Genomic DNA, 25,985 nt, shown 5'->3' with positions numbered 1-25,985 from the left:
GCTTTCAGTTTACAATTCTGATTGTGATATTGTGCATATGCATCCACACACTGACACACAGTATCTTGAGTCTCTTAAACGCGCAAAGCCGTTCATAGAGTAAGGTTTGTGATCATAGAGGCGAATGTACAGCTTTATATACATGCAACAACCATAGTTAGCATAGTGTTATTTTGGTGCCAGGCAGCTTGTTCAAATGCACTTGCACGCAGCCTACTATGCATCCATATTAGACCCTGTTTGGATACACCCTCCTAAAAATTAGAAGTCCACTTTTAGGACACTTTTAAGACTTGTGCATCTAAACATGGATTCTAAAAGTACACTTCTAAACTTTAGGAGGGTCATTTTCATTAGGAGGACCGAGGGGTACTAATGGATCCTATTTCTCGTAAAAGTGGTCCCCAAATCCCCCTTTACCCCTATTGCCCTCACATGCATTAATGACGTGAACAGTGCAGGGATAGTTTAGAGGAGTAATTGGGGGGTAAAAATGACATTTTCCCTCTAAGGATCTTTAGTAGTCCATCCAAACAGCCATGTACTAAACTTAGGACTAGCAATTTTAAGGTCCTAAACTAGTTTAGTACACGGAGTTTGTATCAAACAGGGCCTTAACATAGTGTTATTGGAGCCCCAAATTGCTGATACATCATAACTGGGTCGTACATTTAGGATCTGTCACAAGTGTGCGCAGTTCATGCCTTAATAACTTCCCTGACGGTGACCGTGGTATTGAATCAATAAAAACAACTTTACGTATCTTCTCGTATGGAGCAACCTAATAAAAGAGTGCCAGCATATGTAAATATGTTATATGTGTTATGTAATTTGCCTGACAATTATTGCAATATGGTTAAGCTGGTCAAGACGTTATGCATTACATTCGTTTGTTTGTTTAATTTGTTATTCTAGACTTGACCAAGTGTCTTAAAAAAAGGCACGATGTATTCCTATACCTTCTAACATTGGTCTTAGCAATTAGTCTATGTCCTCAACTGAGCAATAAACAAACCGATAAAGTTTTTAAAAAATGTAGTAAACACTAAATTAGTACGCCTTTCCTTGAAATTCTGCAAGAACAAATAAAAGAAGAGCTCTTCCAGTGAGAATAAAACAAGAAGCAAAAAAGAAGGGAAGACCTGTTTGGCAACAAATTTTATTATTTGGTCTTCTGTAAGATTGCTTCCTTTTTGTCTTACAACAAATGCCATAGGTAATTGTCCTGCTTCTTGATCTGGATATCTATGAAAAGACAGAGATACTTTTTTTATCTTGAAAACAGATAATTTTGAAAAGAAATAGTTGGAGCCTTTCACTAGTAATAAGTATTATAATCAAAGGCTATTCGATCTAGCTCTTATTTAATTACATATCAATTTGCAGTACCCATAAATGGATAGTTAATAATTCAAAGTGAAATTAGCTAGGCACAAAAGGATCTGATCTTGTTATAATCAAAGGCTATATTTGTTGGGAATTATACACTAACAAATAAAGGACTAAATTGCCACACTTTAAAATGTCATAATAATCACGCTATTTTTTTGAAGAGAATTTAATTATTTTTTGACAACTAACTTTGGTAGTGGACAAGGATCTCATTATTATAAGAAAATGTTGTAACTCCACATGCTATAATACTGATTCAATTCCAAGAATATTTTCAAATAGATCATTCAACATAACTATTGTTTAAAACATTTATTCATTTGGAGAAGAACATACGGGACAACAGCTACATCAAGTAGTCCTGGGATCAAATGTAGCATGTCTTCTAACTCCAACCTGAAGCATAAAATAGAAAAACAGATAATCACGTGTGCACTTGTGTTAAATGGAAAAGGACAAAAAATCATGGAAAGAAGACCTATTAATACCTGATATGCCTTGTACTTAATTACTTCCTTTAATCTGTCTACTATATAAAGGAAGCCATCTTCATCGAAGTAACAATGGTCACCAGCCTTTAGCCACCCATCAGAATCAAATGCTGGAACGTTTGCCTCATTACCACCAACATACCCTACCAAGGACAAACAAACTATTGGCATTCCCACATATGTACCAGGAAAAAAATATAGTGAGGTGGGGAGGGGTTTACACTACAATGTTTTTATGAGTTCTTACTGAATCTAATTTGACCAGTAATTTTGGTTTCCTACTTCTTTATTTATTTTATTTTATTTTATTGCAAAGGCAAAAACAATTAGGAAATGGTGTTTATTAAGTCACTCATTTGCTTTAGCACTCTGTTTGTTCTATCATTAAGACTATGATTTAGGGCTCCAAAGGGACTATTTTGTGTATATCACCTTATAACTTAACTTATATTGGAAATTAGGTGACAAAATTTTATGTCGCGCCCTCATAAAACCTTTAAAATGACCATGGAGATATTTTCTGAACATTAAAAATTGTAATATTGTGGACAGTTCCTTATGATCCACAATGACAAAAGATACATCTATGAGATTCATTATTATAATTATGCACAAAGGATTATACATTAACTTAAAACTATTCCCAAAAGGAACATTTATATTATAACTAGTTCCAACAATTCTTTTGAGATAAAAAATAATGTTCACGCTTCATGTCCAATCATAGCATTTCATCCAAGATAGACATAAGCCACAAGATAGCGTTGTCTTATATTATTCCTTAAGATTCTTTAGCAAGTTGCAGACAGCATATTCTGGTGCCTTTAATTTAGGTGCATTTTTTGTTGTTTGGTTTTTTAGTTGGAAGTAGAAACAGATAGTGGTGTTCATGTTCCTTTGTTATGTTGTCAAATTCAATAATACATTGATAAATATGTATTATATGCACTACAAATATAAGTGAAATACCTAGCATCACACTTGAGCTTCGAATACATAACTCCCCTTGCTCATTTGTTGATAATAGTTCACCAGTAACGATGTTAACAACCTTGGCTTCAACACCGCTACATAGGACCTCTTTGTATCCGCTTATTTCCCGCTTATCGGTGGAAACAAGCCATAAGGCCACCCAAACACCTTGCTTATTTCCTGCTTACCACCCAAGCCGCTTCTCCCACAATCCAGAATACAACTAACGCTCCGCTTTTCCTCCACACGGCTTTGGAGGCGCTTCTCGTGCAAGCGAGCCAATTTTCCCCGATACCCCTCACCCCTACGACATCTCGATCCCACGCCCGCTGCCGGCTCCATTCGCCACCCGGCACCCTCCACCGGCTCCGTCCGCCGCCCGGCACCGACCTCGTCCGCCGCCCGCCGCCGGCTCCATCCTCCTGCCACCCGCCGGCCATCTTCCCCAAGAAGATCACCCACACCACCGCAGCTCCCGCCGGCCCCCTCCGCGGCCGCCCACTCCGCCACAGCCCCGGCAGGCCCCCTCTGTAGCCGTCCCACGCCGTGACAGGCGCCGGTTCGCGAGGAAGACCTTGCGGCAAGCAGGAAGAAGATAAACCTGAAAAAATAAAGGAAAAGAAAAAAAAATAAGTGGATGACATTAGAATTCACTTATCATCAGTCTAAAATGAACTATATTATCAGCCTAAAATAAGTGGATGATGTTATAATTATTATCTTCTCCTCGTATTCACAATAAAAATAAGCTATTATCAGCCTCAGGGGTATTCAGGTCATTTTATCAGTCAGGACAGACAATTGACACATAATAATTAGGATTGCGAAACACCCAACTTATTCAGACAACAGATTCTCCAGACAGCAGGCTTATCAAATAAGCCTGCTTGCCAGATAAACGAGTTCCAGAAAAGCGTATACAAACAGGGTTATAGTCTACCTGTGGATTTTACTCGACAAGACTCCTCATGACCAATCATCTTTGCCATCAAGCCCCCCCTCAGTTGAGCCATAAGCTTATTGTAGGGGAAATGATACATATTTTATCCATGGGATGTCACAAGCATGAGAATTTACAATGCAAAACAATGCATCCTATATCTAGGTAACTAAAAGATGATATGCAAGTTGAAGCATTGATAATTGAAATGGGAAAATATAGTAAACTAAATAAGTGAAAATAATAAGGAACAATAACATTAAGTCCAGAACTAAACTACCTCCCCCACCCACAAACGAATTGACCATCAAGCAATGCCCATGACAAGAACAACACTGATCTGCAGTTTTCCTTCAGTTTTTGGAACACTTCATCAGGATTTATCAGTTCTCGTAGAATGAAAAGAAGCAATCGTGCATGTAACTTTCTGATTTAAGAGTGTGATTTTGACATAGGAATGGGTTTGGCGAGCAAAGCATACTCACCAATGAAAGCTCGATGCCTGGAAACCTCTCCTGGAACGCCGACGCGGCGACGGTGCTCAACGGCGCACCGCCGCAGTCTATCCGAACAAGATCAGGGAACCCCTCCTGGCCGACGCCTCCCGGCGCCATGGCCACCACCACCGGCGGCGCCACGAACATCTGCGTGGCCCGGCACATGGCCGCCACCGACGCCATGCCCGCCGCGCCGCCGCAGGGCGCGGTGACCACGACCGTCGTCTCGGCCTTGAGGACCCCGCGCATCAGCATGTGGAAGCCGTACGAGGGGGACATGGGCACACCTAGGAGCGTGACCACAGGCCCGCCGGGCGTCCGCGGCTGCGCCGAGCGGAACTGCAGCGCCGACGCGATGAGACGCCGGTGAGACTGCGCCACCGCCTTCGTTCGCCCGGTTGTCCCGGATGAGTAGTTGATTGCCGCCACGTCGGACTGCCGGACCTCGACTGCAGGTCCGTCTTCCCCCGATTCTTGGCCATGGAGGAAAGACTCGAACTGCGGCGAGTCGAGCAGGATGACGGTCAGCTTCCGGCCTGCGGGGGCAGGGACCTTGCCGACGGTCGCTGCGGTGGCGAAGACGACGGACGGGTTGCACAACCCGACGGCGCGGGCGACGTCGGTGGCGGTGGACAACGGGCTAACCGACGAGACGGTGGCGCCGAGGGACAGCACCGCGAGGTACACCACGGGGACGTCGAGGCTGGGCGGCGCGAGGACGAGCGCGACATTTCCCTTGGCGACGCCGAGCGCGCCGCGCAGTGCCGCGGCGAGGGAGCGGACGCGGGCGGGCAGCACCGCGAACGAGAGCTCGGCGCCGGTGGACGCGTCGGCGAAGGCCGGGTGCGCGGGTAGCGGGGAGGGGAGGCGGGACAGGGCGAAGGACGGGAAGGAGACGGGCGCGTCCTCCGGCGGGCGCAGGCTGCGCAACGTCCTCGTGGCTGGGCAGAAGCCGCTCGTCGAGTCCATGGGCACGGCAGCGAGCGCACAGGTCTTGGCCGGGGCCGGCGGCCGGCGGCGAGCTGCCGAATTAGTGGTGGCGGGGACTGATGATGCGATGATTGGTCAAGTGGAAACTTGCAGCTACGAGTGGCAAAAAAGTGGCCATGGATTTGCCTAGACATTTTCAAAAACGGTACCTAGGAAAGTGATATATTCGCAGCATGATTTGTAGCAGTTCTTTTTCGAGTGTACGTTAACAATCAGCTTATGGGCATCAAAACAATATAAAGAACAGGACGAGGATTGGATATGAGCATAATCATGAATTCTTCTCATTTCACATTCAATCTTAAGCATTGAGATGCAAGGCAAGGCTAGGGCTGCTGGTGAATAGTAATGCGCTGTTGTTGCTCGTGGGTCAGCGGAGGGAGGGAGACGTGAAGCCAGCCATGCCGAGGATTGCGGCGCACGAGTGCCGGCCAGAGCACGGAGGACCGCGTCGTCAAGACTCGGCGCCACTCTCTGCCTCCGGCCAGCAGCCGAGACATGAAGTGTTGCCGCCGTTTGTCATGGGCTGCGGAGGGTTGCGGCCAGACTGCGGGCGGCGGAAAGGCTAAAAATTGATGCTCTGCTAGTCATTTGTTAGACTCTTTGTTGGGCATCTTGCAGCTCCGCTGCTGATCCAACAAATGTGATTCGAGTGTTTTCGCCTTATTACCAGAAATTGGTTGCAATCTCAAAATGTACGATGCATTTCTGTTAAAAAGAATGTCCAAACAAAATCTCTCAAAGACGTCATCAGCGCAGGACTTGAGCCGTCGTCGCTCCCCGAGAAAAGGGGGAAAAAACCCGGCTCAACGCACGACACGAGCCCACGATCCTACGCTGCCTTTGCCTCGCCTCTCCTACCATGTTGCCGGATCGGAGCTCTCCCGGCTCCCTCAGCAGATCCGACGGCACCATGACGCAGAGCCACCCTCCAACGTCATCGCGTACACCTGCGAGGAGATCGCCAAAACTGGAGTGATGATCTGCGCAGAGTCCTTGGTCATTGTGACCGGAGAATGACACTGAGGGAGCCGGGAGAGCTCCGATCCGGCAACATGGTAGGAGAGGCGAGGCAAAGGCAGCGTAGGATCGTGGGCTCGTGTCGTGCGTTGAGCCAGGTTTTTTCCCCTTTTCTTGCGGAGCGACGACGGCTCAAGTCCTGCGCTGATGACGTCTTTGAGAGATTTTGTTTGGACATTCTTTTTAACAGAAATGCATCATACATTTTGAGATTGCAACCAATTTCTGGTAATAAGGCGAAAACACTCGAATCACATTTGTTGGATCAGCAGCGGAGCAGCAAGAATGCCCAACAAAGAGTGTAACAAATGACTAGCAGAGCATCAATTTTTCGACCCATTGCGCATGAAGTGATCTGAACACCACATGCAAGTTTCAAACGACAAATTACGACATGCACTGATGTTACAAATATTCACATGTTACACAGAATTACAGATGAATAATGTACATGGGCATACATTTCCGTGCCTAGCAAGGCACCAGTACTCAACACTCATCTAGCTACTAAGCTACAGCCGTAACAAAAAACAGAGCACCTGGCAATAGACCCAGCATCAGAGATCACCTTCACAACTGGCCTATGCGATCCTGTTAGCAACAAAAAAAAACACACACACACACACATCAACAGGCATCACTAATTTGAGAAACAGTGCATATGCAAATAACCAATGCTCAAATGCAGGTGCTTAAAACTTAAAAATGCCTAGATCAGACATTTCACACAATTTTACCTGAAGCATTTGCATGAGCTTTGGGTTCTGCTCCAAAAGTTGGCAGAGCTTCTCTCGATCACTAAGTAGACTCTACGAAAAGTAAAAGTTACGACTATCAGTCACCTTGATATTGAGTTCTCACCAAATGTAGCTTCACAAATAAAAAAAAATACCTGAATGGCTTCTGGAGATGAAAAGAACTGGTTTAAGTTGATCCCTGAGTCTTGCTGCTGTTGAGAGAAACTATCAGCTTGCACACCCTGGTTCTGAAGTTGTGATTGTTCCCCAACTTGCCTCATAGCTTGCATAGATTCCTGCTGGCTCTGATGATACAGTTGTAGTTGAGGAATAGGAAGCTGGTTAGAAAATTGCAATGGAACTTGCGGCAAGATAGCACTCTGTGGATATGACAGAGGCTGATCTTGCTGCGGCAGTTGGATAGCGCCAAGTTGTTGTAGTGTCTGAGAAGGATGTGGCTGCTGAGGTGGTGGTGGGGGTGGAGGTGGACGTGGTTGTACAGAGGAGACAGAAGGCTGAGAGTTAGAAATATTTTGTGGAAGAGCAGATGAGAGTTGAACTTGTGGAAGAGGCGTGCCAAAAAATGAAGCAGGCATTGAAGGCCTGGCCATAAGAAATTGTGATGCAAATGAAGGCAACAGATTCGAAGCAAGCATGCTGCCAGATGCAGAGTTCAGGCCTAAATTTGAATCAATAGAAGCAGTTGGAGAAGGCTGGACAACACTGCCTTGGTTATACAGTGTTGCAGGAGAGCTAGAGCTCATAGTAGCATGTTGAGTAGCCACAGCTGAATAAGGTTGAGGGGGTGGCATCGGCCGAGCAGACAGACCAGAGCTGAAGGTCTCCAGAGGGATCCTATTTACTGGAAATGTGTTCCATAAAAGCTTGGCATCTGCATTGGGTAAATCATTTGTTGATGAACCACCAGCACCCGTAAGCATATATTGAGTTTGACCCTACAAAAGGAGGTTCAGATTTCAGAAACTAAATTGTAACAGATAAAAAAAACATAATTAAAGATCCCCTATCTTCAATTACCTGAAGGCCTGTGAAAGCACTAGGCATACTAGCGTCAAACGATTGTGTAGGATAACCAGAAGCATTAGATGTTGGTCGATCTCTAGAACCATAGGAAGATGACTGCCTGTTAACTAAATCAGGATTTTGTGTGGGCATGGATGAAATTGGAGGTGGCATTGGTGGCAGAGGTGGATGGTTATTGGAATGTCTATGCTCATGCCCACGGGATCCACTTGACACAGAAGTCTCAGAAAACTTCTGTGGACTTCTCTTCTCATATCTACTACGAGATGATTGTTGATGAGGTGCTTGTGCAGACGATCTCCCAGATAAACTACTAGGAGAAACACGATCACGGAAAGAATTCTTCTCTGGGCTAGGAACTAAATATTTTCGTTCCAAAGGATCATTAGCTTCTGAAAGCATTGCTGTCTGAGAAGAAATGTCAACGCCAGGACTTTCATCATCCTTTTGGAGTGATGTGACCCTCTGGGAAAAGGGAATTCTTTCGTTCTCCTGATTTTCTGTCTCCTCAACAATGGGACCTGGAGAATTTTCCCCAATAATGACAGGTGGTGATTGGAGACTATCATCTGGTTGAGGAAAAGGAAGTTTATCATCTGAACCTGATTCCTCATCAAAAACAATTTCAATTTCTTGATCGTCATCGAGATCAGCCTTGGGCTGACGTGTGTTCTCTGGCTTAGCATGGAGATTGTCATCTAAACTTGTCTGACTTTTTACTTGAGGTGCATCTCCAGTTGGGGCTGGCACAGGATTTTGACGTTCTCTCTGCCTTGCCATAAATTCATCAACATGAATGGATGGAGGCCTTCCACTAAGCGTTCCACGTGGAGTAGAGTTCACAATATTTGATGCACTACTTGCACCATCTATGTTTCTCTCTCTTGCAACATAGTCATCTACATGCATCGAAGGTGGTCTGCTTGTATTCGGTTTCCGCTGACGGAAAGTGTCTCTGCGTGTATTATGTCCTGAAGAAGCATTTGTTGTATTTAAACCTCGTGAGAACTGTCCAGTTAGTTCAGGCACTTGATTGTCCCTCACACGCCTACTTGCGTTCTCTCCCAATGCCAATTTCCTCCTGGCAGATTGGCCATGCATTACTTGTCTATCAAGAGAAGAATCGGGCAATTCCCAAACTAGTCTCTTTGCAAATTCACCCTCTTGGCAGTCAATAGGCTCTTCTGAATCAACAATAACCTTCCAAGGGAAGAGGAAAGGAGATTCATCATTTACTGGCATATCAACTAGAGATGGCATTAGATGGGCTGTCATCACAACAGAGCGAGCAACTTTGGACAGTGAGTCGGTGCCTTCTTCAAGAACCATCTGAATTGAATCTGTGGATAGTCCAGAACTCTCAAGAATTGAGTGTAGTAATGTGGTCGAATTCAGTACCTGCGAATTAAGATAAACATTAGAAAAAGGGCAGTCAAGCAAAATACTCAAACATAACAATATAGTAATATACCTGGCGTAAAAGAGACTTTCCAACAGAAGTTTTTGAATTTTCAAAGCCCTGGCATATCTTCTCTTCAAATGTCTTCATGAATAATGCAATCTCATTCAGACTCTCACCAGATGATTCCAAGGAACCACTAGGATCAGAAGGGAGCCCAAATAGATACCTCAATATTAACAGGCCCTCAAGACTAAAAACAACAGAAAGATTATCAGTTAATGCATCTACAGTTGTGGATATGATAATGCAATGACATGTCATAATGTACAGATATGGATAAAACTAATGGCCTGTCAATAAGATTTGCTTTGGTATGAACCCTAATTATGATAAGAATAATTCAACTAGCTAAACGAATACTCCCTCCGTCCCAAAAAAACAAGTCGTTTTAGGATTGTTCTAAGTCAAACTTTTTAAAGTTTGACCAAGATTATAGAAAAAACTACATATATTTATGGTATGAAATAAGTGCCATTAGATTTATCATGAGATACATTTTTATAATATACCTATTTGATGCCATAAACATTGATACTTTCCTCTATAAATTTGGTCAAAGTTGAGAAAGTTTGACTTAAGACAAACCTATAATAACTTGTTTTTTGGGACGTGGGGAGTAGCTAACTTTGAATCACCATGGAGAATCAGCTAAATGTCCAATCATGTTTAAAGTTAACTTTGAAATTAATAAGAACATTGTTTAAAATCTTAAAATAAGTATCCCTATATACCCATTACTTCTGTGCACAAATCACTGGCAATTAAAATTAAAATAGGTATTATTTCTTCCCTATCATGTGCACACATCATTGGCAATTGAATGGACCTATAAGAACCTTTTCCAGTGAACATTGCAAATGCCGAAGCAAATAAAATCAAAGCAGACCACTAAAATGAGCATTAGTGTACAATGAAATCAAGAACATCACACATCTTTTCAGTAGCAGGATTCACAGTGGATTCAGGACTGAGGGCAACAAAACTAAGAAAATGAGGTTTGCTTCATGAGCTAGATAACTTGTACCAATAATGCGTACATGATTCATGAGAAATAAATGGAAGAATAAGAAGATCAATAAAATGGAATAGAGAAGGTGAAAAGGAAACAGATCATGTCACGGCTGTATCATATACGCATTACATGGCAGCATGGTATTCAGCAAATCATGATCCTAGGTGAGGGCCTGAGCGGTCCTCTTACCCATATGTATAGATTATAGATAATAGGACCATCCAAGCCGGATTGTGCGTGTCAGGAGATCACACTTATCTCCCTATACATGCATGACCCACTGTCACGGCAAGAGTAAACACCACATCCGCACTTCTTTAGAAATTAGCATATGTTGACAAGCACAAAGACAGCAAAAAGGCAAGTGCTTAAAAAATGGCACCCCATTGAGCATTGACTGCAAATAGTGCCTCTATAGTCTATACACTACTTCTGAAGATTAGATGCTACTGAAACATTCAAAATCAAAAGCAAGAACAGGGATCAATGCTTACTTTTCACCATACTGGCTGAGGGCGATAGCACCTAGTGTCAATGAATAAATTGTTTCTACCAAATAATCTGTTGGTTGATTAGAACCAATATATTTTGTGAGCTTCTTCCAGCACTTGAACAATGAGGAAAAGCATCTCCAATTATCCACAGTTGACGAGTTATGGTTAGCTTCACTCTCATCTTTTTCAAGAACATCTTGGTTGGAAGTATGGATTTGTGAAAATATCAAAGCTACTGCACTTCTACAGGTATAAGAAGAAGCCAATTCCTTGAATGCCAGCGAACATGCTAACATTTCCCGTCCAACAGGCAAAACCTGAGATTTTATATTATCACAAGGTAAATATTCAAAACAAACACAGAAATCTATCGAAACATACGAACAAAGGTTTAAGAATGGTATTACAAAGATTTAATAAAGATACAACTCAATAACGATTTATCATTTGAGTGCCATATTATACAATTTATTTTTAAAGTAGCATCTATGAAAACCAGTGATGAAAACTTCAGCGAGCATGTCAGGTGAAAACAAGCTAACAAGTTTTCGAATACCCTTGAAAATATCTCTGCTGTAGGGAAGAGCGAGTTCTACATCCATATAATACTCAATAACAAATATAATCTCATCTGCAAGATACCCACAAAAAGAAAGACAAATCGCAAGTGTAATAGAGCAAAAGCTACTGTTATTTCATGTTTACATTCACACCCACTATTTATGTTTTTCCCTCGTCTATTGATGATTTTTCTTTAGATATTTTTAAAAAACTTCTACATATATATAGTATTTATCAAATGTGAGCAATTTTCAATTGTTAATTTTTTCCCACATATTATTTTCGCACAGGAAAAAGGACAGCATGCTGTACAGTAAATAAATAAATAAGATGCTATTATGAGCGTTCTAATACGCATCGAAACCCATGTTTCCACAATAATATATTAATAATAAATAAATCAAAAGATATGTACCTGACAGAACATCAAGAGGTGATGCATGATAGAAGAGCACTCATGAACAGATTCCTCACTCAGGGGCCTATGTGAATGAAAAATCATTGGTTTTAGTACATAAGTAGATAAATGTTTCTAAATAAATAATGGTGTGGTTGTGAGTTTACTCTTCAGCAATAGTCTTCTCATTATTAGATGGGTCAGTACTAAAGATATATGCAAGAGATTTAAATAGAGGAATCCTCCATTTGAACATTAGATCATTCGTGGAGGATGCTCTTCCAAAAGTCATATCATCCGAAAAAGATGCACTGCTACAATTCTGTAATAACTTCCTAAGAATCCTGGCAACCCCCATCTTCCAAAGCAATGCCTGGATTAAGAGAAATGAGAAGACGAAGAGAGAAACAGCTTCCAAGAATCATAGATAGCGGAGATTCTCTCACCTTGCCATTTGGATGCTCAGATAATTTCACAATAAACTGAAGCAACTGGTGCACCTGGAATGCATAAAGAACCTTCAGGTTGCCAATGCTGAATGCTAACATAATAAATGATGACAGAATTGAATTTGAGGAACCAAAAAAGGCTCCTTCAACCAACTATGATGCCGAGAAAACAACTCAGCGTTACATTTATGCAAATAGAACTGTTCTGAAGTTTGGTACTTGAATGGTCCGCAAAGATAATTCTAGGCACAATACATATATCCTACAGAAACTTCTCGAACAATGCAGACAGGAGATTCCTGCCAGAATCTAGCAAGTTTTCAGGACACCACAGCATCACCAGTTTGTGTGTGGCAAGCACCAAGGTCTATTGGAGGCTATTCCAGTGGAACTGATTGTTTCATGTGTTGAAGCACATAACTTCCAAAAAAAAAAAGAAGGAAAAAACAAAGCATCCAGACAAAAAAGAAACATTAGAACAAGGCTTTGGGATTGACCCCAGTTCCAGGAACCAATTTCAGGTGGAAGTCAGAAGAATCCAATTTGTATTGTGGATGGTAGCTTTAAGTGTGTCGTACATAATGAAAACTGCTTTGCATCAGCACACAGACAAGCTCTTACATTCAACTTGCTAAAACAATGCAACAAAATCGGACACAAAAAAATAACTGCCCTTTAAGAAACTGGTCAAACAAGGGATTGCATTTCTCATGAGGTAAGTACCCATTTAACCCCAGGACTTTCAATAGTAATGCATTTACATTCACCAAATTAAAGTTCATAGCAAGTATAATCGCAGCACATTCCCATACCTTAAAGACCTCTCTCTCTGACAGGGAAGTTTCATCAACTTTATCATCTAACCATATAAATATCGGGCGAAGAAGAACAACCGCACACTCAATCTTTTCTAAGGCAACACGAACAATGAAAATACGAAGCGTGTCTTGTATCACCATCAAGGCCTACAAGATATAATGATCTATGTAAGAAGTGATACAGAGAAAAGGCCGTTAGCAAGGAGTGATAAGCAAAAGAAATAAAACCAGTACGTACCGAAGTAGCAAAGTTATCAATGATACGAGCAAGTCTATCAAGTTGTGGCATCAGCCTCACAAGTAATATGGCTACATGTTCAGGCTGCAGGTACCAGTTCACCTCTTTCTCCACCTGAGGCCCTAGAACTGTACTGGTACTCAAAGATCTAATAGCACTCAGTGAAGGAAGTTCACGTTTCCATAGCCATATGCCTTCATCAGGGAATAGATCACCCTTACAGTGCACACAAGATATTAGAACAACAGGAGAAAAAAACTCAAAAAAAATGACATCAGTAGAATTTGAGATAGAAAACAGGATTTATAAAGTTATCTTAATGGCCATTGGGTTTGAGGAATATTTGTTCGAGTTTACAAGGGATGATGGTGATGGAGCAAACCATTCATCCACAAACTAAACAACTAGGTTTGGGTCATAGTTAGGATAGGAAGGTCCATTCGTCGTCCCATCCTAAAAACAGTAACACACACATTATTGAGGCCCAGAGGTACAAGAGTAGCCAAAATGCTTACCAGAAGACAAAGCAGACTAAAAGCAGCCTTTGGACCTAATGGTACAGACGCATTAGTAGCCTCAACATTTTCAAGAAGGTAATGAAACAGACCAGGTGCCCAATTATACAATGGCCAGCAAGCAACTGCTGATGTAATAAGATGGCAAACAACACCAAAACCAACAGCAAAAGTAGGAAACATGAAGGACAAATCTGCAGCGCACTCTGCTAGTCTTGGGCTGCAAGACCAAAATTTTAGTGTGTAAGAAAAAGGGGGAAATCGAGAGGGCAGGATAGGGGGTATAAAATAGATGTGGTATGCAACAACCTAACTTCTCGATGTAACTGCAGAAGAGAACTAAGAAGTTTTTTGTTGCGATATTGTTCTTTTGTTTCCTGCAAAGAAAAAATAACCAAAGCCCATAACAGTTAGAAGCTTTGAGACGGTTGCTGTGCTCATACACAGAAGACATATCCACATTGACCATGTCACGAAGAATATGAAGTGCAGCTTACACGGAGCGTATGAAGTAGATTTATCAACAAGACAAGTGAGGGAATCATGAGATCAACAATAGCTTGCTCATGAGTTCGATCTAGAAGTAATTCCGTGGTAGAACTCAGTTCAGCCCCTTCATCAACAAGGTAATCTGAAGGAAGAATAATTGTGAAGTTTTAGCACAAAAAAAAGCACATGAAGATTCATGAATAGAAGAATCTAAAGATATACCAATATAAATTCCATCTCAGAATTGAAAAATATAAAGCACATGATGCTCACCATAACTATTTGATAAGCGCTCAAGCATAGACTTGCAGTTCATCAGGACTATGTATATAACATTAATGGCACCTTCTTCAAAAAGGGACGATGCCACAGCCTTCATAGACAGCAAAAAGGTAGGCATGTCATTGCAAACTATAAGTCATGAACAAATGGATGCTCCATGAGCATGAATTTCTTACCTTATCATCCGAAATAAATGCCAAGATGCGGAAAGCTGTTGTTAACTGGACCACAGAAGTGCTGCACAGGGCAACTCCATCGAAATACTTGTCCGCAACAAGTTTACCAAGAAGATTATCAATGACCTGACCATCTGAGTTACTATTTGAATCTGCAACTACATTTTCGACATCCATTGAGTCTGACACAAGCACATTTCCAGAAGAAAGATGAGCATCTCCACCGGATGCGAGAATTGCAGAATAACGAAGGAGCCCGCGTGCACCATTTCTCTGATAAACAACACCAGCATCTATCCATTCAAGCAACCTTGTTGGTGCATCTTTCCTGTTTGAACCAGGAGAGGATGAATGCAGAGCCTTGTGCAGATCAACAGCGAATCCAATCCATGATTTAAGTGACGACGCAGTTGAGTCTGCTACCAAAACTTCAAGAATTTCTGCAGCCGAATGGAAGATTGCGAGACCCAAAGGCGATCCTCCTGAGATCAGACAGAAAAACATGTAAGCTCTAGAATACTATACAGAACCCAAGAAAAAAGACCAGAAGAACATAATAATGTTCATCCCAACCATTCTTCGCCATGACTGACTCGAGATCCTTGTATGAAGAGAGAGATTTCAATAGAACTGATATTGCCTGCAACAGGAAAAATGACATCACTCAACAACTCAAATAGTTTTGAAAAGAAAATTTTGAGATAGGCAAACAACATGTACCTCGGGAAAGTAGCCAAGAGCTAATAATGCTTGTCGACCAGAATCAGACCTGCATCACAATGTAACCCTACGTTGTCATATGGAGTCATGGAAATGTCTATAAAAGAAGATATCAGAAACAAGAATATCTATCCCTTTCCTCAAGCGCAAAAGCTTTGTGCTGAAAATTTAACTAGGTGTCTTCAATTTCGGGTAAGTCCTATAGTTAAGATATAAAAGTTTACAGGCATTTGACTAGACTGCTGAGAGGAAATCATTGAATGACTGGACAAAGATCCAGATAATAGTAGCTTTTTCTTCTATTATTGATTATTGAGAATGGAACAGATAAATTTGCCAGAAGAAAAAATATTTTCTGATCAGGGTACAGGACTCAAAATTGGATGAAAATCTCAACTTGCACCCTCTCATCATTCTTTTACACAACTATTCATAGGAGCAAGTAAATTTATCGATCAAACACTTTCTTCAATACTGACCTTGAAATGGCACAAAGTTCCCAAAGAACCCACAAAAGTTCATCAGAATTCAAAGGAACTGAGAGTATTCTATTTGCAGCACTTCCCTACAGAGAGCAATTCGATTATTATTAGAACAATAAAGCATATAGTTCAAACCCGATCGGTTATTTGTATGTAAATTATGTTCCTAAAGAAACAGAGGTGTGACATAATATAACCACAAGTAGATGTAACGCCATTTGTAGTGTGGACGAAATTATGATGGACAGAATGATTTCACAGAAACATTGTGAAAATACAAACACAGTGCACAGGTACCCGCCATGACATACTGGTTTCTAGACCCAGGGCCACATCAACACTGAGGCATGATGGTGGTAGGAGTGGCAGATACCATGCACAGGAGTGGGTGCAAGGGGAAGGAGAGGGAAATGTGGAAAAGGGGAATATTAGAAATAACTTATTTTTTAACCTTATTTCGTAATCGCATCCTCTTTAGATGAGGAGTCAACAAATAATAAGAACATTAGAATCCATACTCTTTAAACTTAACTGTTTAAGATTAACTGTTTTTCTTGGAAATTAATTTTATGGCAGCACGAAAGCCAAGTTGACAGCCCTGACCATTAGTAAGGCATGCCCCACATGGCAACTTTTCTTTCATAATTTGCATCCAAGATGTCAATCTATTCAGTATGTCATGTATGTATGTGAAAAGGATTTTAAAACAATACAGATTGAATAATGCAATGAGGCCTTTACAAACCACTTTAAGATGTAATTCCGTGATCATTCCAACTTCTTGTGGGCGGCAGAAGAACCCTTTTGATAAAAGAACAAAAGCCTGTCTAAGAGTTATGCATTCTGTTTTATTCATATTTTCTGCATCTTGAAGAGAAAGAACTATAAGCTCAGTTGCTTCAGGTTGACTGAGCAAGAACGATAACCCTGTGAACAGAAAAGATTAAGTTCTGTCCATAATTTCAGGAAAATCAAGATTAAGATTATTCCAGTTTAAGAAACATAAAATTGCGATCGAACCTGAACGACAAAAGAGGAGTGAGAGGATAATAGATTCAATTGATGATGCTATCTCCATCAAAATTTCAGCAGCAGGCCCACTTGCTAAATGCAATATAGGCGATGACAACAAGGCTGCAGACAGAGGGAAAAAACTTCTTTCCTGCTTATACAGAGAATATAGAAGTAAGAAATTGTATTGCAAGTCATAAATTTAGCTGCTTCTACGAAGACTGATGATCAAAAGATTGCAGAATGCATTTACAATTCCCTTTAAGCAGCTAAGTTCAAATATTGGGGAATTTGTCTGCAGGACACTAGATAAATATCAATCTGTGGCAAGCCAAAAAAAAAGAACTGTAGGACATCACCCAATTTCCTACAGACAAAAATAGTGTCCTTAAGACACAATCACAAATGCAGTGTGCCTAAACAAATTTCCCTAAAATATTGCTCATCTTGTGATTTAAGCAGTTAAGACTGATAATCAACAGATGGTAAAAAAAAAATTCTCATCTTGTGCTATTAAGCAGTTAAGATCAGTTTGTTTCATCCATTTTCCCAGTTCGGCCTGGCCAGAATAATGTATTCCCCAAATCATTTCTAGCTGCCAAGCTTACAATCTTAAACTAAGTTTGAAGGATAGCTGGCAAAAGTTTACATACTTTGAAGATAAAGAGTGATATGACTATCGCTCCATCATAAATATTAAAATCGGAATGCAGAGGATAGGTCAAAGCCATTCTTATTGGAAAACATGCGATCCTTGTAAAGACCAATATAGGCCAACAGAAAAACCCAAACAAGATGCAATGAGTACAGCGGTATATAGTTCAGCCCTAGTGAAAAGGTAACAACAAAACAGAATAGTGCCATTCGCAAGATAGCTGTGTATGATTGCCTTAGAAGAGAACAAATCCGGCCAATCAAAGAAGTACAAGGTGTGCCACAGACGGAAAAGAGAAACAACCACAAAGACTACTTCCAGTACTCAACCCAATGCCAGCTGTGTCAGCCCTTTGGCCCCGCACAGCATCATAATAGAGGTTAGATTTAAGATTGAGCTAGTAAGGTTTGTACTCTAATTCCTAGAACAGACATGAAATGTTGAGAGCACACAGTGTTCATAGCCCATCTAAACAGCAGTAAGATGAAGGAGAACACCTTATCCTTGTTCCTTGGTCCTCAGCCATATTCAACTTAAAATTAACTGTCTAATGTAGGATAACGGATAAATTGAAAGAATAAACATAACAGTAGAAGATAATGCAAATTGACCACAAGCATTAACCCAACTTCGATCAAGATTATCAGAGCAAATAGGTACAGAATATGTGTAGAAAAACAACAATGCATATTCACAGTATTACCTGAATAAGAGATAATAAGTATGGATCAGTATCAAACTGCAAAAAACTGTACTTAGAAGAAGTTATAAGACCAATCGTCGCCTTGTATGAAAGTAAGCCTTCCAAATGTTCAGACTTAAATATTCTTCTAGCAGTAGCCACTGGTGAGGGATCTTCAATAGGGCCACAGAAAATTATCAACTTCTGCATCAGCATTTGACAGCATAAAGTCACAACTAGCCCACATCACTTTTAAGGACAAAGACACTGTAAATACAACTGTAATAAATATTTGCCAGTAAAAGGGCAAACTGATAATCTTACCGACAATTCAGCAAGTTCAACACTAGCAGAAATAAGAAATGGAACTCCATCAATGGAAAGTTTATCAGTCGGAAGATCGGAAATCACTTTGACCACTGCAGACTGCAAAACAACCAAAAGCTTCTTATCATCTACATGATACACTAAGATTGAATCTAAAGGTCAGTTGGTTGGGGGATTGGGGCACAGGGAAGGAGTTCTTCAAACCTCATATTTAGATAGTATCTCATAAAAACGCAAGCGTTGTAGAACATATGTAGCTAGAGAGGCAATATCATGCCTTTCCTTTTCCAGTAGAAGCTTCAACAAAGAGCAATAACCATCGCTGCTGCCAACAGGTATACTGTTGTGATCAGTTCGCGGCCACCATCCCAGGAAAGATTCACATCCAAAAGCATGCCGAGTAACATGCTCGACAATACCTAGGAGAAGCAATGTGGTAGCTGCAGATTTTGGTGTCTTCCAACAGAGAAGATTAATGATTTTCTCCATCCCACCACTACCAACAAAATAAAAGCAACTCTCCTTCGAAGAGCATAGTAGGAGAACCAAACTCAAAGACAGCACCAACCATTTGTTCTGAAATTAAATTTGCGTGAGATAAATAAAAGTTGAAAACACATTGAATATGTAGAAAATCAAGTTAGCATGACATAAACTACCTGAGAAGGGCACTGCAGATCAAGTAAGGAAATATTCTTGTAATATGGAAAACATCGGTTAAACAGCTCAACTAGGATCTTGGTCGTAGGCAACTCTTCATCTACTCCAATGGCAAAGTCATTATCATTGCTGTCAGCAACAGCATGGACATTTTTCCAAATTTCAGAGAGCTCATTGCTAGCGTCAGTAAGAATTTTGTCAATTTCCTGAGAATCAGAATCACTCTTGGTGAAGGCATTTGTCAAGTCCTGATTCCAAGTACGTAGAATGTAGTTTGTACTAGCAGTAACATATTTTGAAATAGCTGAGATAACTGCACTTCTTAGGTTAGGAATAAGATTTTCCACAGCAGACATTTGGTACATTTTAAGAGTCAAATGTAAAACTTTCTTTGCTTCAATTGATAGGTCAACATCGGTGGCTTGAAAATGGAATGGTTTCAATGAAGATAATGATTCTTCAAACGACAATTTGGATGAATATAGTGCAGGTGGGAGGTCCTCAAGCTTCCCCTCTGATGGAGAGCTGACAATGTTCGCAAGAGAATGGTCCAGACCCAGTTCTATGTTGAATTGACCAAGATCTTCAGCGGTATTACCATAAATTACAAGAGTGAGGCTGCGATAAGTTCCACGCAGCACTAAATGGTTCGTCACAATAGCCTGCAAATTAAGGAAAACAAATAAATCTACATGAAGCAAAAGAAGAATCATGCCCCCACAATATCAGGAAAGGAAATAGCAGCACAAGCAGATGTGACAGATACTACCAAGCAAATGACTGCCACTTGATTTACATGATCAGCGGGAAAATTTAAACAAGAAGTCTAAATTGAGTAAAGAACACTGAAGGTCTTTAAACGGTTTCGCTGTATTTTCAATCTCCATTAACTTGTAAACTGTAAACACCCATAACAAACGTGTTTATGACAGGAGGGCTCAACAAGCTATAGAAGTTAAAGACATCTGAGGACACCAGTGACCCATAACTTAGTTTCAGCCAAGGTGTAATTATCCATGATTACCAAGTAGAAAGCATTGAACCACTGCTGATTTAGGTGGCTTGGGGTTGGACATTCAGTTTTACAAAAACTGGTCTTTGCCAAATAGAATTTAATAGCAACCATCATAATTACTTTATTAGGATCAAATCAGGATCCTGAAATCTGGTTTTTCAACACAAAATAATGAGCTTCCCACATGTTTTTCACAAAAGAAAATAAAAATCAAAGAACTAGTTCATACAAAACAAGGATGTATTAAATAGGGTCTTAACTGACAACTTAAAATCATTTAAACACACATATTAAACAGTTTCTAAAGAAACAATCCTTCATCTAAACACCCATTCAGGGACACAATTTTGCAGCTCTCAGTTCAAGACTTCAAGGATCCAAACGTCACCAGGAAACTTAAGGGTCTTACAGTCACTTTGTGCAATTTATAGATCTCAAGTAAATGACTATTACCTAAACCTTGCCCACTGTCCTATCCATCACACACAAATAGGTACCTTTAAATCTATAAATTGCAGTTAAATTTTACTTCTGATCATCAAAACACAAAGATTCACATTAGCTAGATGAATAAAACAATGAGCAGATAATCCCATCCTCAGCTGAGGATACCCAGTGGCACACATGCATACACGTGCAAATCAATCCACAAAGTTCAAGTAAGGTGAACCGGTGTAGCACCCACTAGCACAACCTAATGTCCTTTTAAGCAGTATCAATAGAGTAGACTTCAGCTATGGTAAACTATTGATTAAGAATAGGATTGGGAACCATTGAACTAAATGTGAGAAATTTCACAAACTTGATATGAAATGTTGTTATGGCTCTTAGGCACAAACTTAATATGAACAAACCCCGTGGTAGTTTAGCAATGGCTGTGGCCAAGATTAGAACAGCTTCATAGCCTAACAAGAATTGTTGTTTCTATGTAAGTGATAAAATTAGTTTCTTAGCATAAGATCAGCTACATTGTATCTTACCTTAACTGACCAGAATATCATCTCCATTTGTGGAAACATGAAAAGACTAAATTAGGGGGGTGTTTGGATACCACCTGCTAAAGTTTAGCACCTGTCACATCGGATGTTTGGATACTAATTAGGAGTATTAAACATAGGCTAATTACAAAACTAATTGCACAGATGGAGTCTAATTCGCGAGACGAATCTATTAAGCCTAATTAGTCCATGATTTGACAATGTGGTGCTACAGTAACCATTTGCTAATGATGGATTAATTAGGCTTAGTAGATTTGTCTCGCGAATTAGCTCAGGGTTCTGCAATTAGTTTTATAATTAGCTCATGTTTAGTCCTCCTAATTAGCATCCAAACATTCGATGTGACACTGCTAAAGTTTAGCACCTAGTATCCAAACACCCACTAGGTTGCTTCAGAGGCTCCATCAATCATCTAAATTGTCTTAGAATTCATAAATACAGAAATGTTCTTTAGACTCAGGTTCTTCAACCTGGCTCCAGACTCTCGTTGAGCTGCATGGGAGAAGAAGCTCCTGACCAGTCAACCTAGGGCAGGTGTCCTACCTTCACACCTTGGATCCTTACCCAGCCAAGGACTACAGCAATCCTTAGTCCTTACTATATTGAACACTTGAACATTTGTAGAGCAAGAATAAATGCAGTAACAAGATATTGATAAAAACAACAAAGATGTCATACCTCAACTTCTAGCACATTGGATGAAGAATGTGAATATAAGAAAGGCTGGCAAAGACGCCTAAACCGAGACTCCCCATCACAGTGAACAAACACTTCCAAAGCAAATGAAGGTGGTGATGTAGCACTGGATATAATAGCATCAACAGTAGTCAGGGAACATGGCTCATCATTAACATAAGCAAAAAAACAGTGTTGTATAAATTGTGTATGCATGCTCCTAGCACATGTGAACAATTAGTACAATTATATTTGGAATTTTACACTGAAGAAAACTGGAATCTCACTCTTAACGACACTATTAAGAAATAAAAGCATCAATCACTGCAAGCTATATCAGCTAGCAATCAAATCTTAAAGAAAAAAATAAGTGTTTAAAGGATATTTCCTCAGGCTTAATGAACTGAGCAAGTGAGCAGGTACCATAATTTACCATAACTACAGCCAAAAACAACAAAACTATGTTATTTTGGGGGAAAGGTTAGGGTGAAGCATTACAAATCCTCAACATTCTTGGCATATAAAGTACTGTCACATACTAAATTATTACTTAGGCTTACCACCAACTCTGCTTTTCATAGAACCTGTCCCCTGTTAATATTTGTGCTAGGACTATATTTTCAACTATTTAACATCATTACTATCATTGTAGTTAGGTTAAATTTATGGCATAACAGAACTTGCACTCGGTTCAAGTCTGATGAAGCCACTGTTGCTGTCAGAAGGTTTCAGAACTGTAAAACAAATATTTTCTTACACGTGATCTAACTAAAGAAATCAATTACAACACTTGTATCTTTTTCAACTTTTACTCGTATAAATATAAGCACTTGACAGATGATTTATCTGATTTAGCTGCAATATTAGCTTACAGTAAAAAAGCAAAAGGAACACTCTCATCGAACACCTAGATAGTTGGGATAGAATGACATTAAAAATTCAAGGATCAAAATGGACAGACAAAGGCATGTCCAACTTGGAACATATTTACTATGTGTTGAGTCATCCCCAAGCAAATGCAATCACCACATTAAACTGTTCACGGATCAAAGATCATCAGATGTTAAAAAAGTGATCCTTGTTTTTGATAAAATACAACAGACAAATAAGTTAAACAGGCACTGCTCTGCAGGACATATTCTATCACAAGTAACCTTTACACTGGAGACATATTTTCTGCTGATTATAAAAAAGATCAAAAATACAAGAATGCTATAAGCACAAAAAAAAACAATATTCAAAAGAAATGCTTCTTACCCAACAAGGGAAATGTTTGGCGTAGAAGGAGCTGCATTCTGCTCAAGAAACTCACAAGCAGTGATCACAACTGGTTCAGAAAATAGCACCTGCATGATGTAACATTGTAAAGTGCGCTCTAAGGATAAGAATAAATGAGTATCCCTCCCTATACCTGAAGATTTGTTAGCTGCAATCCTTGACACCTCAAAATTAGATTCTTAGATTAGGAAAATGTCCCAAGGTGAACACTTTTGGGTGTTTGAAAACCAGCTACGCAGATTTCTACTCCTTATATCACAGGACAGGAAATAAGTTCTCCAGTTTTCAGGTTCTCATTTGCATTGAATCCAGTTAATATATGATACGGTATGTCTAGCTACATTTCAACAAGGCGACACCAGCAACTTAACTGCGCTGCACACACAAATGTGAAGACATGGTGGTGCAGACTGCAGAGCCACAGAGCCAATGTCATGACTTCTGAACTTCTGGAATGAAATGGGTCTCAGGTTTTCCACAGAAAATAATCACTAGCTTTATTCTGTGAAACCTAAACTTATCTAGCATGCTAAGGTCAAATATTTATCTCATGAGACCGCTTCACATATTGAAAAGAATTTGTCTACACAATTGCTGCATTAAACCAAATCTACCAATCACCTCTTATCATCAGCCTCGCCTAACTCTATGCAAGTGACGTGCACCAATGCACCAATGGAGCCTAGCAGTCTACAAACTATTCGAGCGTCTACTTGCCCAGCAGTAGCTTGGTCGCAGATTTCAGAGCAGATTAACAGGAAAGGGGAAGAAACAGGATTGGGAATCGTACCTCGTCGACGTACTCGTCCAGCTGGGAGTGGAGGATCGTCTGCGCGAACAGCACGACCGGCTCCGGTCGGCCCATCGCCGTGAATCGATTACGCCCGGACGGCCCGGCTTGGAGCCGCTGTTAGCCTCGCCAGCGCGAGCCAAAGCAGGCAGAGAGGCCTAAAACCCTAGCTCCCGCCGGAGCGTGAGAGGGGAGGAGAGGGGACGGGAAGCCTCCGCGAGTGGAGTCCGCAGCGTAGCAAGGCCGCGCGGGTTACAGCTCCAGTTAGCCCTCCTCTTTGACGGCGTCGACCGCGGCGGCGGCCGGTGGAAGAGGAGGGTTTGGTTTAGGGGCCAAGGAGCGTGGCAAGGAGGAGGCTGTCCTTTTCGTTAGTCTCCCCCATTTTTTTCTCTTTTTTCCCTTGTCGAGAGACGGTAACCTGTCGGTTGTTTTTTTCCCCCCTCCGCGAAGCTTCCGTATCACTGTTTGTACTTTTACTCTATTGTTATTACCTAGGGTGCGTATATGTACCAGATACCGTATACAACAAACTTTGGCTCATCCAAATATAAACATCATATCAAAATTTGATATGGTCTCTTAATTTTGAAAGATCAACGCGCATTTTCACGACCGTGTTGAGCATATATTTCATAAAAAAAATTACAGAAGCACAAAATCTAGAATATAAATCATCACATAGACATGGCATACGACTTAGCCTAGTGACAACAAGAAAGAAAGAGAAAGAAGTTCATAATACACCACCCACCTAAATAATTAAACCTAGCGAATAAATAAGGCGCACCATTACTACATGAATGTTGCCATCATCCGTCCATCCGAGGAACGGCTCAAGTTTTCACCCGATGAAAATAAAAAAGGATGGATTCACCTCGACAACATCTCCAGGATAGACTACATATATGGACATAGTGGTTGTCATCGCTAGCAAAAGCCGAGCAGAAATTTTACTCACAATGTCAAAACTCAGACCCTGTTTGGGAGGGCTTCTCTTTAAACGGCTTCATCGGTGAAACCAAAACGGGTGAAGCAAAAAACAATGGCTTCATCTTAACCTCGGCTTACAAAATGGCTTCACGCTATAGTATCTCATTTTGAGCAAAACAAGTGAAGCCGAAGCCAAGATAAGCTTCGCCAAACGGGGACTCAACTTCACAGAACATTCCTCTAGATTTGCTCATGGTTGTTTATATTGCACAACAATAAACAAAATGCACCAAAAGGATACATTCCATGTACATTCATATCTCTCTCGCTATCTTCATCCACTGTCCTCCTACCATTGCAGCTTCAACATGTTCTATGTGTGGCAGTTTTAGGACAACTCCACACCTTCAAGGTTTCCTACAACCTACCGCCATGAATTAGAACACCCAAATTAGAGGTAGAATCATCATGAAACTCGTTGAATTGTTGCCAAAGCGAAAGAAGATGACCGAAGAAGCAAACCTCACATTGCGTGGAATGAAGTAAATAGAGTTGATATATTCAAACACATGGTGCAGGTTAAAATTCAACACTTGGATGTATCTGCAAAATGCCAAAATCCCATTGATGAGGTGAAGATGTAGGTCTTTAGCCTGATTGTAAGTGTGCGATTGCAAAGTCTTGTGCGAATTTTACTCCACTATTCTCATTCTGCCTCAATAGTGTTTAGATTTTTTCTAGAATGTAAGTTAGGGTGGATCCAACGTGAGGCAAGAGGTGAAACTC

General features: G+C 40.7%; 2 protein-coding genes across 2 annotated transcripts; both read right to left on the bottom strand.

Moving 5' to 3' along the window:
• Positions 1-652: 652 nt before the first annotated feature.
• LOC117837351 (4-coumarate--CoA ligase-like 7) lies at positions 653-5,357 on the bottom strand (the record flags this gene model as incomplete). The annotated part of the gene is made up of 8 exons (XM_072290420.1): positions 653-781; positions 1,143-1,245; positions 1,729-1,772; positions 1,857-2,026; positions 2,853-3,035; positions 3,080-3,159; positions 3,314-3,456; positions 4,281-5,357. Coding segments are annotated over 8 exons (1,929 nt in total), but the record flags the coding sequence as incomplete, so codon positions are not given.
• A 1,258-nt stretch (positions 5,358-6,615) lies between these two features.
• LOC117835979 (protein virilizer homolog) lies at positions 6,616-24,661 on the bottom strand. The gene is made up of 28 exons (XM_034715321.2): positions 24,270-24,661; positions 23,459-23,547; positions 22,205-22,328; positions 19,513-20,175; positions 19,058-19,429; positions 18,851-18,952; positions 18,548-18,730; positions 17,199-17,340; positions 16,924-17,105; positions 16,176-16,261; positions 15,697-15,745; positions 15,550-15,616; positions 14,977-15,458; positions 14,792-14,891; positions 14,527-14,660; positions 14,339-14,406; positions 14,030-14,249; positions 13,515-13,730; positions 13,271-13,423; positions 12,456-12,509; positions 12,177-12,382; positions 12,028-12,094; positions 11,052-11,368; positions 9,555-9,735; positions 8,078-9,481; positions 7,195-7,995; positions 7,040-7,111; positions 6,616-6,893 (listed from the first exon to the last, which is right to left on the bottom strand). The coding sequence occupies exons 1-28, from the start codon at positions 24,342-24,344 to the stop codon at positions 6,873-6,875; spliced, it is 6,630 nt and encodes a 2,209-aa protein (XP_034571212.1). The 5' UTR covers positions 24,345-24,661; the 3' UTR covers positions 6,616-6,872.
• Positions 24,662-25,985: the final 1,324 nt, after the last annotated feature.

This window comes from Setaria viridis, chromosome 9, assembly GCF_005286985.2.
Source record: "Setaria viridis chromosome 9, Setaria_viridis_v4.0, whole genome shotgun sequence".
In the NCBI taxonomy this organism is placed as follows: domain Eukaryota; kingdom Viridiplantae; phylum Streptophyta; class Magnoliopsida; order Poales; family Poaceae; genus Setaria; species Setaria viridis.
The sequence above is the reverse complement of the archived record's forward strand: the minus strand, read 5'-3'. Positions and strand labels throughout refer to the sequence as shown.

Coding starts and splice junctions, on each gene's coding strand:
- LOC117835979 (XM_034715321.2), bottom strand. CDS start 24,344: ATGGGCCGACCGGAGCCGGTCGTGCTGTTCGCGCAGACGATCCTCCAC. Junction 15,459..15,549: donor GTCAGTCATGGCGAAGAATG/GTTGGGATGAAC, acceptor GTCTGATCTCAG/GAGGATCGCCTTTGGGTCTC. Junction 14,892..14,976: donor CATTTATTTCGGATGATAAG/GTAAGAAATTCA, acceptor CTGTCTATGAAG/GCTGTGGCATCGTCCCTTTT.